Source organism: Staurois parvus, unplaced genomic scaffold, assembly GCF_062004578.1.
Source record: "Staurois parvus isolate SC_StPar_1 unplaced genomic scaffold, SC_StPar_1.0 ptg000080l, whole genome shotgun sequence".
Taxonomy (NCBI): Eukaryota; Metazoa; Chordata; class Amphibia; order Anura; family Ranidae; genus Staurois; species Staurois parvus.
In genome coordinates, this window is record NW_028317876.1 from 8,191,302 (window position 1) to 8,208,980 (window position 17,679).

The following is a 17,679-nucleotide window of genomic DNA, read 5'->3' on the forward strand; positions in this document are numbered from 1 at the left end:
ATGTTTTAAAGCATTTTTCCCCTAATAAAAATGGCTGCCCTACAGAACGTAGGGTTTTGACGAGAGACGCCATGACACAAGACGTGCGGCAACGGGCATGCGCAGTGTAGAGAAGTGTGGAGTGGGAGCAATGGCTGGCGTTGTGTATGGTAGAAGTCCGTGAGCTGTCACCCATGAGCTAGGGGATCAGCGCTGTTATCTGGGAATAGTAGCAGCCGCTCTGCTTACACCATGACTGCTAATGAGGACCAAGAGGTGAGTCCCACATTGTGTCCTTACAACTTCAATAGACTGCAGTGTTACTAGTAATAAACTCCCCAAACCTCCCATACTCCACATAACCTGCTGCTGCCATTGCTGGACGTAGCCTGATGCTGACAATTGTCCAAATGCTTCTGCTACTACAGCTGCATGTATGCAGTAAGTGGCAGCTGCCTACGTCCAGCGGTGGCAGGTGGCCACGTCCAGCGGCGGCAGCTGTGGCAGGTGGCCACGTCCAGCGGCGGCAGCTGTGGCAGGTGGCCACGTCCAGCGGCGGCAGCTGTGGCAGGTGGCCACGTCCAGCGGCGGCAGCTGTGGCAGGTGGCTACGTCCAGCGGCGGAAGCTGTGGCAGTTGGCTTCGTCCAGCGGCGGAAGCTGTGGCAGTTGGCTTTGTCCAGTGGCGGCAGCTGTGGCAGGTGGCTACGTCCAGCGGCGGCAGCTGTGGCAGGTGGCTACGTGCGGTGGCAGGTGGCTACGTCCAGTGGCAGCAGCTGTGGCAGGTGGCCACGTCCAGCGGTGGAAGCTGTGGCAGTTGGCTTTGTCCAGTGGCGGCAGCTGTGGCAGGTGGCTACGTGCGGTGGCAGGTGGCTACGTGCGGCAGCAGGTGGCCACATCCGGTGGTGGCAGCTGGCCGTGTCTTTGGCTACCGCCGCCTGGCAAAGCCTGCACCTGCTTCTGGTACTATGCTTCTGGTACTGCTGCATATATGCTGTTACCTTCTTCTTACTTCAGCAGTCTTGTGTCTCCAGCTGTTCTTGTTAAGGGGTATGTGCACACTAGATGCTGATAACTGCCCTTGACATATTTCTTCTGGCAGCAAAAAAAAAAAGAAAAGATTGTTGCTGTTAAATGTATCCTGGCCTTTGAAATGAAAAAACACCCAAGCACTAAATGCGCCAAGCTTTAACACACGTTTTGATGTGTTGGCTTTTTTTTTCCAAAACACTCCTCCTAAGTGCAATTCTTCTGTGTTCAGGAGAGGAGCGTTTTACTGTCTCTAAACTCTGCTGCTCCTGAACTCTGGTAAAAGTCTGTGTGTACATGGGCACGTAGGCATTTGAGTTGAGTTCAGGGGCTTTAGCAAAAACGCCAAAAGCGTGAGTTTAAGAGCGGCAGTGAGCGTGAGTCCTAATTGACACAATGCGTTGCAGCGGTTTTTGTTTTTTTTTTTCTTCATGCAATCGTGTATAGTTACCTAGAAAATGTTACATTTCTCATTTAGGTCAGTGACAGGATCTCTGCCATCAACCTACACACCTTGATATTTATTTATTTCAGATACTTGTATAACGCCATGAATTTTATGCAGTGCTTTACACAGATATCTATATTGTACATTCCCATCATTCCATAACCCTCAAGGGGTGTACAATCTAAGGTCCCTAACTCATATTCATACATACACATACTAGGGTCAATTTAGAAAGGATCAATTTAGAAAGTGGAGTTCCAGTGAAAAAATAGTTTTTGTAGCTGCTGACTTTTACAAAATGGACACTTACCTGTGCTTCAGTTCTGCAGTTTGCCGCCCCCCCCGCAGCCAGTTTCACCGCCACCCTGTGTTCCCGGCACCAGCACCTTCATTGTGGGCACCCGGCTCTGACAGGACAGCTTGTGGCTTCACAGCTGGGTGCCCACTGCGCATGCGCGAGTAGTACTGTGCTTTGTGAATGGTCCCGTAGTCTTCTGGGACCTGTCACATGTCCCAGAAGACTACAGGGAAGACAACTTCTGTTTCCGATCACCTAAGCATTCACAGTGGAAGTGGGAGCAGGTACCTGTCAGCAGGGGACCAGCCCTTAAAGCAGAACTTCCCCTTTTGGGTGGAGCTCCACTTTAACCTACCAGCATGTCTTTGGAGTGTGGGAGGAAACAGGAGTACCCGAAGGAAACCCACGTAGGCACAGGGAGAACATGCAAACTCCAGGCAAGTGGTGCCTTGTTTGGGATTCAAACCAATGATCCTAGTACTGCCATGTGGAAGTGCTAACTATGCTGCCCAACCCTATTCAGCCAGAACTTCCAGGTATCTGGGGAGCATGTGACCTCTGAGGATGCAGTGCTCAGGCCAGAGTAACAAATCACCACTGACAAAAAGCTTACCCAGGGCTTGGACCCACAGCTCAGTGGGTGGGGGTGCCTTATCAAGAAAGCCTGATTACTTGCTTTCAATAGGACGTGCATTAGATTTTCTGCACATTGACGGAAAATATGTCTTTTGAATTTCGCCTCCTATAAGCTCTACCTACAACCTCCTGGGTCACTGTGGCCAGTTTTATTTTGTGACAAGCACTTGGCATTTACAGTCAGCATCAGTTGCAAATGTCAAAAACGTAATCCGCTACCAGTAGGATTAATCAGATCCACGAAACAATCAATACTATCACCGTCATCTGTTTCAATTTCTTTTTTCTTTTTTTTTACTTTTAAAGCTGATTAAACATGTTTGAAATTGCCTTAAAATGTCATTGTGTATGGTCAGCTTGAGACTATCCCAGGCTCTCTGTAGTTCCCTATTAGGAGCCATTTCTTGGACATGTTGGCAGTAGACACCTCTGAAAGTGGTTTGAAGTGCATTGACATTGTGTTAGAAGTAAAGACTGAAGACAGAGCACTTTTTGCGTTAGAGAAGGGTGAATCTCAGTTTATTGAACTGACAGTCACAGAATAGAATGAACTTCCTTAGTAAGAAATGCTTCTTAAAAAATGGATTCCAACTTGAACCAATGTAGCTATGCATACTGTATATCATATCTGTGGGATCCCTCTAGAATCTGAAAATCACTAAAGTAGACCTGGCTACTTCAGTGACCTCCACTAGCTTCTGGTTCCTTTGCCAAGCAGCTGCCCTGCTGTATTCTGAGCACAGGAGGTCGGCCTCTGGGCACAGGTGCCATTTAGAGATCACTTTGCATTTTCTTGACAACTCCCAGGCACCATGTTGCCATGGTGACAAGAAATTGAGTACTGGTGCCTGGGTTCACACATTGCCTTCCATTGACTTCAGTGCAAAATCGCCCCCTATTGACTTCTTATCTCCACATGCCACTCTACTATATCCCATTGAGTTCAATGCAGAAATGCATCCCACTGACTTCAGTGCCAAACTGCGTCCCACTGACTTCAGTGCCAAACTGCGTCCCACTGACTTCAGTGCCAAACTGCGTCCCACTGACTTCAGTGCCAAACTGCGTCCCACTGACTTCAGTGCCAAACTGCGTCCCACTGACTTCAGTGCCAAACTGCGTCCCACTGACTTCAGTGCCAAACTGCATCCCCTATTGACTTCAGTGCCAAACTGCGTCCCCTATTGACTTCAGTGCAAAAACTCTTGTCAATAGCAATCCCATGTGAACACTTATCTCCACATGCCACTCTACTATATCACGTATGAGTCTGGAACGCGCCGTTACAAACTCGCATAGGACCCTTTTCATAATGGCACTCAAATGCTTGTGGATAGCATCTGTATGAACCACCTCAATAGAAACACGTCATATCTAGCCTGTCATGCAAATCTGTGAGTTTGAAAACTTACCCAGAATCGCATATGTGTGAACCAGGGTGGCTGCATTTACACTTGGGCATTTTGGGATCACGGCAGAATCACTGTAAAGGCAAGTTCAGGTGCCATTATTTTCAATAGTTCCTAAAACATAGTGTGGATTTGGTGTGATTGTCTTGCGGCAAATCGCATTGAATGAAGCTTGTTGCCCAAAAGTTGCTTGCCCGGGAGCTGACAACCCACGCTATGCTAACAAAACTGGCTCCTAACTTTTTTAGCTGGTTCCTAGATTCAGAGCCCTGTCTTAGTGTGTCCAAAGCATTCTCCAATTGGACAATTTGGAGAGCATGACATCGCCCCCCTTCCTCCTCATCGCATCTATCAATTGCGAAAATGCAAGTGATCTCTGAATGGCGACCGTGCCAAGTGTCCAATTTCCTGAGTTTAGAATACAGCAGGGCAGCTGCTCAGCACCAGACCTGGATGCAAATGGAGGTCACTAGAGTAGCCGTGTCTACTTCAGTGATTTCCAGCTTCTAGAGAGATCTCACAGGTATGGTATATGCATAGTTCCATTGGTCCAAGCTGGACCAATATAACTATGTAAAACATGCCATACCTGGAATTCTTCTTTAAAAGCTCATTTTATTCCTGTATATTCCTGAAAATGAGGTTCACCCTCTTTAGATGTTCACAGTGCTGTGCTGCCTCTCCTCCGTAAAGTGGTTTCAGATAGCAGGAAGTGGGGAGCTGAAATTACACTCAGTGAGAAGACCTGATTGGAGGGAAGGGACACACCACTGACAGTCACAGGCTGCGTGCTGTAGCTCCCTGCCCTGTCACCTTTTTTCTCTTGGTGTCAGGAAAACTTGTCAGAAGTGATTCATGATGATAGCAGAGGAATGAAGCAGCAAACAGATATCACACCTAATGCTTTTAATTGAGAAGTACACACTATAGCGGGATATGCTTTGCTCATATTTCATGTCTGAGGTTTACAACCACTTTAAATGCTTATCTGGTTTGTAGATAGCCAGTGACATAATTGCTGCCCTTTGCTAATGTTCTGCCTATAATCTACAGTTTTCTGACAATGCACTGAAATTCCCATAACCATCTTGTCACTATTTGCTTTTCTTTAGATGGAGTTGGAAGCTCTAAGGTCTATCTATGAAGGTGATGAAAGTTTTAAGGAGCTTGGGCCCACCGCCTTCCAGTATCGGGTAAAACTAGATTTTCTGTGGTTTTTTTTTTGTTTTTTTGGTTTTTTTTTGTTGTTTTTTTTGGGGTTTTTTTGTTTGTTTTGTTTAATACAGTGTGTACAGACAATACATACTGTATATTAAAGTGGTAATAAACTCCTTTTTTTAACTTTTATCTACAGGTAATCTTATAATAAAGCTTACCTGTAGGTAAAATGAGTATCTCCTAAACGTTTAGAAGATATTGTCTCTTTTTTTTTTTTTTTTTTTTTTTTTTTTAGAGCCGGCGCATGCGCTCTGAAGGAACATTCCTTCACAGTACTGTGCCGTGGCCTGGGACCCCTGCGTGGATGCGCAGTAGTGACATCATTGCGGCCCTGCATGTCAGACGGCTGGATCTCGTGAACCGAAAGGAAGTGCCTCTGCACCAGACCCATGGGGGTTTATTTACTAAAGCTGGAGAGTGCAAAATCAGACGCACTTCTGCATAGAAACCAATCAGCTTCCAGGTTTCATTGCCAAAGCTTCATTGAACAAGCTGAGGTTAGAAGCTGATTGGTTTCTATGCAGAAGGGAGTCTGATTTTGGACTCTTCAGCTTTAGTAAATAAACCCCATGCTGTCACAGCACAGACACGGCGATTCACGCACTAATTTGACTACTTGCATTAGCTCCAGCACACATACTGTATACCGTGCGTATAAAACAGCTGATCATTTTCCATTTTGTAACATATAGGTTGGTGACGTGGGAGACACTAAGGCCTTTCTGATTGAAATATCCTGGCCAGAAACCTATCCAGAAACTGCACCAAATATATCCATGAATGCTTTTTTTAACAATCAGATGTAAGTGTATATTTTTGCAGCCCTTTGATATGTTGTGTTTTCTCATTTTATGTAATATTAATAATGTTTTGGGGTTTCTGTTCCAGTTCCCCACTGGTCAAACAGAGTATCGCAAACAAGTTACAAGAACAGGTGGAAGCCAACCTTGGTACAGCCATGAGTTATACCTTATTTGAGTATGCCAAAGACAATAAGGAGGAATTAATGGAACGTCACCAGCCATTCAACAACTCTTTAGTGAGTATTTGGCACACGTATGATGTTTTGGTGGTGAAGAAGAAAAGTATGAGATAACTATATGTTGATTCCCAGAGTTTTCATACAGTGTTCTATGCATAAAACGTTTTGCTCAAAATGATTGCCAGACACTGGATCCTGTATGTGTATCATGGTTTGTAAAGTATATCTAAAGCCAAAATGCCTTTCTTTTAGTTTTGGATAGTGAAGGTGAAGGTTAAAACATCAATTGTTTTTCCACTGACTGTGTCCAGTTGGTGAAATTATTTCTTACTTTCCTGTCTTGGAAACACTAAAGGACGTAAGAAGAATTCTCTCTGAATTCAGGGGAAATATTGTCACTGGAACAATGACACTTTCCTTTTCAATGACAACTGTACATTTTGGATTTAACAGATTGTAAATCTGAGTCTATAAATCTTCCCTCTCTCCCAAAAAATGTTGGATTTACATATACTTTACTTTATCCTTCAGGAGCCCTCCAGCGCTCACAGTTTCCTACTGCTGACCCCTATGTCACCACTTTAATGTGTAGTGATGTGAAAATCAGCTACCCATAATCATTGTGAAAATCTTGCTGGAACAGCTTGTGGTAGCTTATGTAAACCAAAAAAATCAGATATACAATACTTTGTGATCTTGCCATAGTTGACATCTTTCCTGAATATCAGTTCATGGACTGAATTTATTTTTTTTCAGACTGAATCCATATATAAGTACATACCATCACCTTCTAAACCTTTTTACAATGTTAGTTTTGTTATTGACCACAAGAGGTCATCAGCTATTAAAAAAGCAGATTTGTATTTTATACCTTCTCTACCAGATGCATACATTGAGTATTTCTTTCCCTGAAATGGCCAAACTAACATGTATCCTTGTGAATACACAGGCTTTTAAAGAAGGTAGTAAAATGAAACAAGATGGTATGCACAGTGCATTAATTAGAATTCAGCTTTCTTGACCACAACGCTGGTGTGATGTCTTGTACAATGCTAGGTGCAGGTATTGGAGCCTTCATTGTTATTCTGGCTTCACTGTCAATTGAGTCACTGTCCTGGAACAAGTATTCATAACAGGGGTTCATACTTGCTTTATAGCAAAGCCATAATCAGAGTGATGACCCCAAAACCCTTTAGGAACAAATCTGTCATGGCATCATGCATAATTCTGTCCTCCAGACTCCTTTTAATTGAAATCTGTTAATGGATTGAAATAATGTTGCATTTTGTATGACCTATTTTCTTTTCCAGACATTAGCAGGAAGTGACGGCACCCTAGAACCAACAAACATAACTCCTTCTAGTAAGAAAAAAGACAAAAAGGAGCAGTTGACAAAAGCACAAAAACGCAAACTAGCAGACAAAACGGGTATGTACCTTTTGGATGTGATCATGCGGGGAAATCTCACAATGGCCACTTAAATGCTGTAATCTGGTCACTGTACAACTTTTTTTTTTCCCATGCCACCTGGATGATATCTTAAAGCGGAGTTCTACTCACCCTTTCAAAAAATAAAAGTCAGCAGCTACAAAAACTGTAGCTGCTGACTTTTAAAAAACAGCCACTTACCTGTCCCACGGTGTGTCCCCCGCAGCCTGTTTCACCGGCCGTCCTGTATTCCAGGAGGCCAGCATCTTCAGTGATGGGCACCCAGCTTTGCAGCTTGTGCCTTTATAGCCGGTACTCCCTGTGCATGTGTGAGTAGAGCTGTGCTTCTTAAATGGCCCTATAGTCTTCTGGGACCTGTCACGTGTCCCAAAAGACTACAGGGAGGGAGGACACCTTCCGCTTCCAATCGCCTAGGCGATCAGATCGGAAGTGGGAGCGGGTACCAGTCAAATTCGGGTACCCGCTCCCCACCTCCCAAAGGTGCCAATCCTTAATGGGGAGCGGGGAGCAGTCCTTAAAGCGGTACTTCCCCTTTTGGGTGGAGCTCTGCTTTAACAAATAATGATCAGATAGAAAATCCATGCATTATGCCTAACAGGGAATTTCCTTTCTTATCATTCCCATTTTTCTAGGCTTTGACCTAAACAGAGCAGTGTATAGCCATGGTTAGACAGCCTCACTGCTGGCAAAGTACAGGTTTCTTTCCCATCACTAATATATTTCCACTATCCCCAATCTTCTAGGAAAATGTGTTTATATTTTAGGTGTGTGTGTGTGTGTGTGTGTGTGTGTGTGTGTGTGTGTGTGTGTGTGTGTGTGTGTGTGTGTGTGTGTGTGTGTGTGTGTGTGTGTGTGTGTGTGTGTGTGTGTGTGTGTGTGTGTGTGTGTGTAGCGATTATATATTCTTAAGTAGTCACAAAGATTTAAAATACACCCTCAATGGCCTCTGTACTGGGGAGCAATTGCAGTGGTGGCCATTTTACTGTAGCTGCAGTTGCCGATGTCAGAAAACCCGAACTTTGATTATATCTAATTAGATCCAGACATTGTTTGGTAAAGAATTTTCCACCTGACTCCTTTGACAAATGTCTATTGAAAAATCAACTTCTGTTGAGCCACTTGTGCTGTCAGAGCCAACCACAGAATGAAAGTTGTAGCTCACATTATATAAAATCTATATAAAAATATATAAATTATATACAATCCTGACTTGGTTCTGACAGTGAGGACAATTAATAAAACAAGGGGAAAAGTAGCTGGTTTTCTGTAGTTTAGAGATGCCTGGCACAATTTTTTTTTTTGTGTGCAAATTGTAAATATTAAAACTGCATTGCTATGGGCACTGCAGATTCTTTTTTCTTTCTGCAGCATTCATACTATAACCTTTAACACTACTGCCCACTGAATATAAATGTAATGTGATATTGCTGTGATAATGTTATAAGAGTCTGTAGGACTGCTGACGAGTGATAAAATAACTGGTGTGTTTTGCATTTCTAGATCATAGAGGTGAACTACCACGGGGATGGAACTGGGTTGATGTTATTAAGGTAATAAGTTAAGGTTTTGTGGTGCTGTGAGAAGTGAGGCTTTCCTTTTATGTATCTGAGTACTTATCTGAGTCTTTTTTTTTTTTTTTTTTCATTCCTTCTTTATGTCTTCACCATCAAATTGATGGGTTCCGTGATTCATATAAATCCAGCATGTAAGTAGAAAACCTATTATTTGTACATTTTGAGTGTCATTAACATGTTTAAAGTCAGGGTGTAACTTAACAGCAGATATATTTTCCATGTTAAGTATTGTGTAACACAACTATTTGTAACTTTCCAGAGAGATCACAGATCTCCTCCAGAAAATGCCTTCATTTTCCTTTCTAGCCAGAAGACCAGTGCAGTTTTTGTCAAGGCATCATCCAGGGTCAGCATATACTTCCTGTGCTAAGACACCTGACTAGTATTAAAACAGTCAGTCGCCTTATATTTTTGGCTGTCTGTATCACACCACTCAGCAATTGTTTCATTGAAATATGACCAGCAAACATAAAAACCCAATATACTTACATAGCTCAGTTCCCATTACCTCATCTTGCCTATTGACCTGCCAGTGTAAAAATTTGTCATAGTAGTCTCCATCCTCTACTTGTCCGAACACTAAACTCATCACATAGTGGGAGGGAAGACTAAAAATATCCTTCCCAAACAGGGTACATCATTCCTAAGATACACAGCAAAACCTTACAAGATAGTCATTTCACTGGAGCTCAGGGACTGGTTTTTTTTTTTTAACAAAGTGAATGTAAACCTTAATAAAATTATGTAAATGCTTTCCTCTGCCCATAATAACCAGTATTCACGTGACTTTCTTTTTTTTTTTCTCTGGAAATCTGAGAATAAGCATCAGATATCTAATGATTCTGCGAGTCTTGTTCTCTTCCTTCTGCTTTCTGACCACGCCACAGAAGCAGATCCTTGCTGGTGTGGTCACTTTGCCTTCCTCAGCTTTTTGTTTGGAGCTACAGGATGTCAGGAGTTCCTGTAGACCTGGCTGACACGCCCCCTACTCCGGTCTTGCTTCCTTTGATTGGCAGGGGCCTTGCTGTCAGAGCCGCAACATGTCACATTGTGAATTGCAACGTCACTAAATTTCACACCCCAGCTGTTCATGTCTTGTCCTTGCCAGCCTGCAGTCAGTGCACCAGCGCTCACCCGTTCATGCTAGCTACACAGAGCGATGACTCTGCCTCTAAGTTTATGCTTTATTTATTAGGCAAATCTTGCTCTTGGTATTTATCATATAATTATAGTGGCTTTAAGCTTGTTTTAAAACTGAGAAGGTTCCCAGCTTACATTTAGAAGTAATCAGGATAGAAAAAAGTGATGGTGCTGCGCTACCAAACCTGGAGGGAGCTAAACTAAAAATAATGGAGAGGGTGAAAACCCACAGAGACCATAACGCATGTATAAAGCTACATCAACAACGTAAATGCCACTTGGTGTATCAACAAATGTGACAAACACAATTATGCACGTACTCCGCTATAAACAAGGGCCAAGAAACTATCGGGGAGAAAAACAAGTGATATATGGGTAAATAAATAAACTGGTGTAACAGAAAAACAATATCAGGAAAACCAAAAGTGGTGTATATATCAGTGCAAAATGAAAAGTGAATGACAAAAATGTCAAAGAAAACTAATGCTGAGTGAACATAGACACAAAAAGATAAACATATATGGCATGAATAATGGCAGAAATTGGTATCACAAATTATGAATACGGTGGGTGTCACAAGTGCACTGCCATATGTGAAACGAAACAGTCCTCGATTCTATAAGTGCACTACTGTATATAAGTGCAGCAAGTAAAAAATTGTGAGATATATAATGAAGAAAAGCTGTACCAGTAATCAATATATGATAAACGCAGGGTGAATAAATCCCAGTGTGGGACTACCTGTGAATACCACAAATAATACAATAGTGGAAGTAAAAAATTAATATTAAATGAACACAGAAACCACGTATTATAATGGCATATAGGACGCCACAAATAGTGAATAAATCCAAACAATGGTGTAATAGTCCACAGAGCATTAATATGTGAAAAGTCCAAAAAATAAGACTCCACGGCAGACTTGGATCAGTGATAGTGAGAGTGATCTGTATGGTAAACAATCCATCACCAGCTAAATTGCCTCCTCACCTCCACATTGCGGCCCCTAGGGGCCAACGCACTTTCAGGGCACTCAAAACCAAACAAATCAGCATTGGGGCCTTACACACTAATCCTGAAGCATCGACCGTCAGCAACAGTGGTGGTATCCCCCTCACGGAAAGCGTGCACCGCACAGCCAACTAATGTGAAGGTAGTCTTGTGTGAGGAGAATGGCGCCCTTTTTGCTCTTAGTGCTGTGTATGTGGAGTGAGTCCAATCAATGTCATTATTCATGCCACATATGTTTATCTATCTTTTTGTGTCTATGTTCACTCATTATTAGTTTCCTTTGACATTTTTGTCATTCACTTTTCATTTTGCACTGATATATATCACTTTTTGTTTTCCTGATATTGTTTTTTGTTACACCGATTTATTTATTTACCCATAGATCACTTGTTTTTCTCCCGTGAGTCTCTTGGCACATGTTTATAGCGAGTACATGTTTATAGCCAAGTATGTGCATAATTGTGTTTTGTCACATTTGTTGATACACCAAGTGGCATTTACGTTGTTGATGTAGCTTTATACATGCGTTATGGTCTCTGTGGGTTTTCACCCTCTCCATTATTTTTAGTTTAGAACCCTCCAGGTTTGGTAGTGCAGCACCCTCTACCCCCACTGCCCCTTTTTTTCTGTTTCTATTTGGTTATATAGCTGGGTGCTTGCTGCTTCCCTAGATTTTATTATTGGTGTTTATTGGCAGCGTGGGAGGTTTTTTCCTAATCAGGATAGTTGTACAGAACCCCAAAGGTGCTTACTTATTGTGCAACATAAATAATTGCGACTACCAAGGGGTTCTCTGCATTCAGAAGGTATATATTGTATTGGGGATTTAAGGAAGTAACGCCAACATTTTTTTTTTTTTTTTCTTCATTTTTGATAGAGTAAGGCTGGCCATACACTATAAAATTTTCTGTCCAATTTCCTTTAGATTTACCTTCAACTATATAGTGCAAGGGCCTGCCTAATTGGATACAACTGAAAGTGTTGTATAGGTTTGACCTCATATTACATGGTTTTTGGTAAATCTAAAGCAAAATCCTCAAGATTGTATAATGTATGGCCAGCCTAAGGGAGTAAGGTTATAACCTTTTGCAGGTTTGTTTCTGCCATCTGTTCTCAATTGGGGAGATTTCCATGCACTTGCTGTCTCATAGCCACAACAGGAAGTGAGTGGAAATCCCTCCACTTTAACCTAAACTAAAAAAAAACAAACATTTTTTTGCAGCAGATTTTTGCACCTTTTTATTAGTTTTTAGCACGTTTGTGTGAAAAATGAAAACAAAATATTGGTTTCTCTTAAAGTAGAACTTAAGGCAAAACATCTGTTTTCATCTTGGATAGCGTAACCGCTGTCAGGGGTTTTTTTTTTTTTGTTTGCTGTGTCCCATTGATTTTCCTTTACTTCCTGTGCCATAGTTGAAGCAGGAAATGAGAGGAAGCCCCTCCAAAGAGGGAATCCCTAGTTGTATATCATTGGAAGATTTGTTCTCTATTTCTACTCTGGTGACAACTCAAAATTTGTGATCATCTTTCACTTTCACTCTCAATGATAGCGCTAAACATAAATAGATGAGGTGAATCTCAATAACACCCAGAGACACTGACAGCTGTATGAACCCAACAGATCTAATCCCACTCCACTTTTTCAAAACCTAAAAAAAGTATTTCCGTTTTTAGTTATATTTACAGTGGTCAACAGTGGTGATAAGTGTTCAGCCTTTCCTAACTAGAGGTATTTTTCTATTTTCAGCTTGCTAAGACTGGCTCCAATGAAGATGAATAAAAAAACAAGAAGAACATTTTAATGCTTCACAACATGGTTACTGTTCATCTTCTATATATTTTTTATTTACTGAAGTAATTTATTAAAGAGGCCACATTTTATAAGTGAAGTCCCTTTTTGTAGGCTTCCTTAATAAAGGGTGCTGTGTTTGTTGTACATTCACTTGGTGAAGAACTTTTTTTTTTGCGTTATTATATTGCTTTGATTATGGATTTAAGCATCTTTTTAGAAAACGCAGATTACTTTTTTTGAAGGACTCTCTAAGGTCTCTCTCTACTTTTGAAACCTTTGCTTTTATAAAATGCAGAACTGGAACATTTCGGTTACACTGAGGTTTATTTAACCTCATGAGTTCTGGAAGGTTTTACCGCCTTCATGACTAGGCCATCTTTTGCTTTACTACGCTGCGCTACTTAACTGGTAATTGTGCAGCGCTGTACCCAAATTAAATTTATATAATTTTATTCACACACACAGCTTTCTTTTACTGGTTTTTGATCACCACTGGGTTTTTATTTTTTGCAATATAAACAAAAAAAGACCGAAAATTTTTAAGAAAAAAATATTTTTTTAATTTCTGCTATAAAACATATTTAATAAAAAAAAATTCTAATTTCTTCATAAATTTTGGCCAAAATGTATTCTGCGACATGTCTTTGATAAAAAAAAAAAATCCCAATAAGTGTATATTGATTGGTTTTCTGGAATTTTTTTTATAATACTAATTGTGGTGATCAGTGGCATATAATGGGACAGCGATAGTACTGCAGGCAATCTGACACTAACTGGCACTGGGGGGAACTGACTAACTGCCACTGGCATCACTAGTGACAATAATACAGTGATATTATACACTGCCACTGTACTAATGGCACTGACTGAGAAGGGTTTAACATCTAGGACAGGGGTCTCCAAACGTTTCAAACAAAGGTCCTTCAGACTTTAAGAGGGCCAAAGTGTGGCCAGTGGGGGTAGAAAATGTTTTGGGACCAGCATCATTGAGAATAAATATGGCCTCAGGGATGGTGGTCAGTAGGATGAAGAGGAGACCCCATCATTGGTATTAATGGGAGGAATAGTACCACATAAGTATTATCAATAGTGCCCCATGATTGGTGTCAGTGGGAGGAATACTACTTCATATCAGTGGGAGTGGTGTCAGTGGGAGGAATAGTGCCCCAAGTGCCGGATAAAGACTAGCAAAGGGCTACATCCAGCCCTCGGGCCACAGCTTGGAGCTCCTGATCTAGGGCGTTCAGGGGGTTAAATGCGTGCCTAACAATATGTGTTATGGGTTAAGTGTGCTGCTTTTTACTAATGATCTCTTAAGGGATAAGTACTCAACAGCACCAAGGTAGTTCATTGAGAACTACAAGCTGCAAAGGCTTTTGGGACTTGTAGTTCATTCATTCACAGAACTCTGTGAATGAATGACGCTTCTGTGCGGGCGAAGCCCCGCACAGCCGGGCTGTCTTCAAATACTGACAGCTAGTATAGGGAACTTCTCATTCATAGAACACCATGAATGGATGATGCGGCTGGGCAGATCTCGACAGCGAGTGTGGGAGAGAAGATCCCCACTAGCTATCACAATGGGGGATCGGGGGGTCAAATGTAACATGTTGCACCCCGAGTATGGGTGAACGTATCCTTTAAAAAAAGACCTACAACAACAGAAATATCTAGACTGCCATTGGTGTCCTCTACTTTACAGATGCCCTTCTGATCCAGTGACTTTAATATGCTCTGAATCACTGAACAAGAAAAAGTAGGCAGTTGAGGAGTACTTTAGTAAAAAGTTAAAGAAGTAATTTTGTACTTGACTCATTTTTTCTTCCTCCTAGTTAGGTAAATATGACATAATGCATGAATATTTCGTATTGTTATGTCTAACGAGGAGGTGGAGAGCTCAACTACTTTTTATGTGTTTTCTGATTTCCTCTTACTTCCAGATGAAAAATGCTATTGTTTTAAAAAATCTCATTAGATGAAGCTCACACAATTTCATGGGGACAATTGTTTAAAAGCAAAAAGCTTCTCTCTAGAAAATGTCCTGTGAGTTCTGTGTCATGGGTACATCCTGTGTAAAATGTTTATGTCTCAAAAACTGTGTCTATAAACTACAATTTACCCAACACCATTATAGTTCTTCCCATAAGTTGTTATATGTACATTTAACATATTTTATGCATGTTCTTTTTCTGTAAAAGCCTCCCATGGGTAGACATCCCAACACCCTGAGAATGCTGCTGGGTGCCACTATCTTGAAAGCTAACCCTCAAGTGACACTCTATAGTATTCCCCTATGCTCCTCAGCTGCTAAATACAGTAAAAGATTATGTAGAGAGGTGATGGGAGGGCCAGAGATACTGGGTTACCACACAGTATTGAAACACTCCCAGAAAAGGAGAAGACTATAATGTGCCAGGAGTGTGGACATTATGATACTGAATTGATTCTTACTGAAGAAGTCAAATTTGCTATCAAGTTTAAGTGCACATTCCATGTGATTAAACAAAACAAAAAAATATGGATAGGAAATCGCTTCAAGCAAGCATTTTAAATCTTTGATTTTGTTTTTTTTTCTTTTGCTTTTCTTCTATTTTCTTTGCTTTTACCTGCAATGTTGTAAATTGGTGACATGGTATCTTTAAAGCTCAACTATATGATATAAAATTAATAACGTAATCAAGTTCTGCAGCACTAGAGAAGTAATTTGGGAAGTTGGAAGACATGAAATGTAGAAAATATTTGCTTCAGTATATATGCTACTGCCACCCCTTACGAACATGGCTAATTCCTCTAACTTTCTTCCAATATCTTTTGTTCAATCTGGATTTCAAACGCTGCCAACATTTTAGCCCCCAGACTAAAAGGAACACTGTCATGAGATATTAATGGAGGTTACCATTACTGAACTCTTGAGAATGCTAGTTCCCTGGCTGTCATGCTGATGTTTAACCTTGGTGTTGTCTAAGTTACTGTCCCTGAACAGTTATAGAGATAAGTTCTTCTTACAATTATCACTCATTTACAGCTTGCCTGTACTGTGACTAAAACCTACTAACTAAAGTCAAACACATGCATTTAGCAGTTTCAAAGAGAGGCCTGCAATCGCAGCTCCGATTCTTTTCACATAACAGATCCTCTTAAAGATACACGTGTAATCATTAGAAAAGACTTGGTAGGTTTGTAATGCCCAACAAACTATCTGTGGCCAATATACGTCCACGACTCCATCTCATCCATTTCGCTAGAAGATATCAAACCTTTTGCTATCCCTGGACAAAAGGCTTCCATAGCCTTAGGTGGCCTTACAATTATTTATCCTAGAAAAATGTGGTTCTGGTCCTGAGAATGTTGGCACTCTACTTCCAAAGCCTCTAACCATCAATGCAGTTTTCCAGTCTTTAAAGGTTTTCCATCACAAGCAGAATGTGCCAAGTTTGCCTAATGTTACCTCTCCTTTTTGCACTTGCTGTTTAACCTTTGAAAATAGCAATTTGTCAAAATCTAAATGTTAAGGGCTCTAGTAGTCTTGGGATGCAACTATAAAATGTCCAAGCTGACCATTCTCTTCTCTACAAATCCAATAAGACCATTGCCCAGTTTGATCTGCCTACTGAACAGTACACTGTTACACATTAATCACTACAAAAAAGAAAGCCCTCAATATCAACCAAAAGAAATGGTGTCTTCACTTCTTTCCATTTCCAAAAGGAAGCTAAATGCTTCTAGTACTTGGGAATTTCCATCACATGTAGGTACAAGGCCATCTACACAGAAGGCATCTCAGCTTTCCTGAAAAATGGTGGAAACATTACAAGATATCAGAGCTAGAGAGAACAGCGGCAGCCAAAATGTATTATTCCAATTGAAACACAAGGTGTATGTTTATTAAATGATTGTGAGTGCTGTGGTAGTTCATTGATTCTTCCTGTCATTATATTTGCATGCGCTTACATCCCGTACAGGCAAGTCAATATACTGACAAGTCTGCAGGAGACCTGCATGGCACCAGCTATCTGCTGGTACAATGCTTTACAGGCTCCTGCAAACAAAAATAATAATAAATGCACATTTTTTTTTCCCCTGCAAAAGGTAAACTTATCCTTTAAGAGTGATGAAAGGGTATTCCTTACAGGTCTGGGCCAAACACGTCATGAATGGTGAGAGGAAGTGAAAAGGTACAATGGGGTATGTGTCCCAAGAGTCTGGTCCACAGTTGATCACTTCTGGTAGATGACTGCTGAGGAGATCATTGGAGAACCAGGTAAAGATATAATAGAGGGGCAGAATGTAACAAGAGCTGACAAAGAAACACCAGAACTCACAAAAGCCTGGAGACAGGGTCTGATGTGGACAGAGGCTGAAAACTAAGAGGGCAGGTATTAGGCAGAATGGAAGGCAGAGGTGTGGTCAGGAAGCAAGCTAAGGTAATGGGTAATGAGCGGGATCGTGGTCTGGAAGCAAGGGTGTAACATGAAACTCGGTCACGGTCTGTAGTCCCTTTACAGAATCCATCTCACCATGCTAGTGAAGTACACACGCATAAGTAAATGGAAATTGCACCACACGTGAGGTATCACCATAAATGTCAGAGCTAGAGCAATAATTCTATTGCCAGGCTTCTTGTGCAGCTCTAAACTGATAACCTGTAAAGACTTAAACTGTTGCCTATGGATAATTTCATGTACTGTTGTCTTTTTTTTTTTTTTTTTTCCCACG

At 41.3% G+C, this 17,679-nt stretch overlaps 1 protein-coding gene across 1 annotated transcript; it reads left to right on the forward strand.

Annotated features, from left to right (window-relative positions):
* Positions 1–95: 95 nt before the first annotated feature.
* RWDD4 (RWD domain containing 4) lies at positions 96–9,087 on the forward strand. Its single transcript, XM_089669637.1, has 6 exons — positions 96–255; positions 4,910–4,990; positions 5,708–5,817; positions 5,904–6,054; positions 7,308–7,425; positions 8,947–9,087. Exons 1-6 carry the CDS (start codon positions 232–234, stop codon positions 9,006–9,008), a joined length of 546 nt encoding a protein of 181 aa, XP_089525763.1. The 5' UTR covers positions 96–231; the 3' UTR covers positions 9,009–9,087.
* The last annotated feature ends 8,592 nt before the right edge of the window (positions 9,088–17,679 follow it).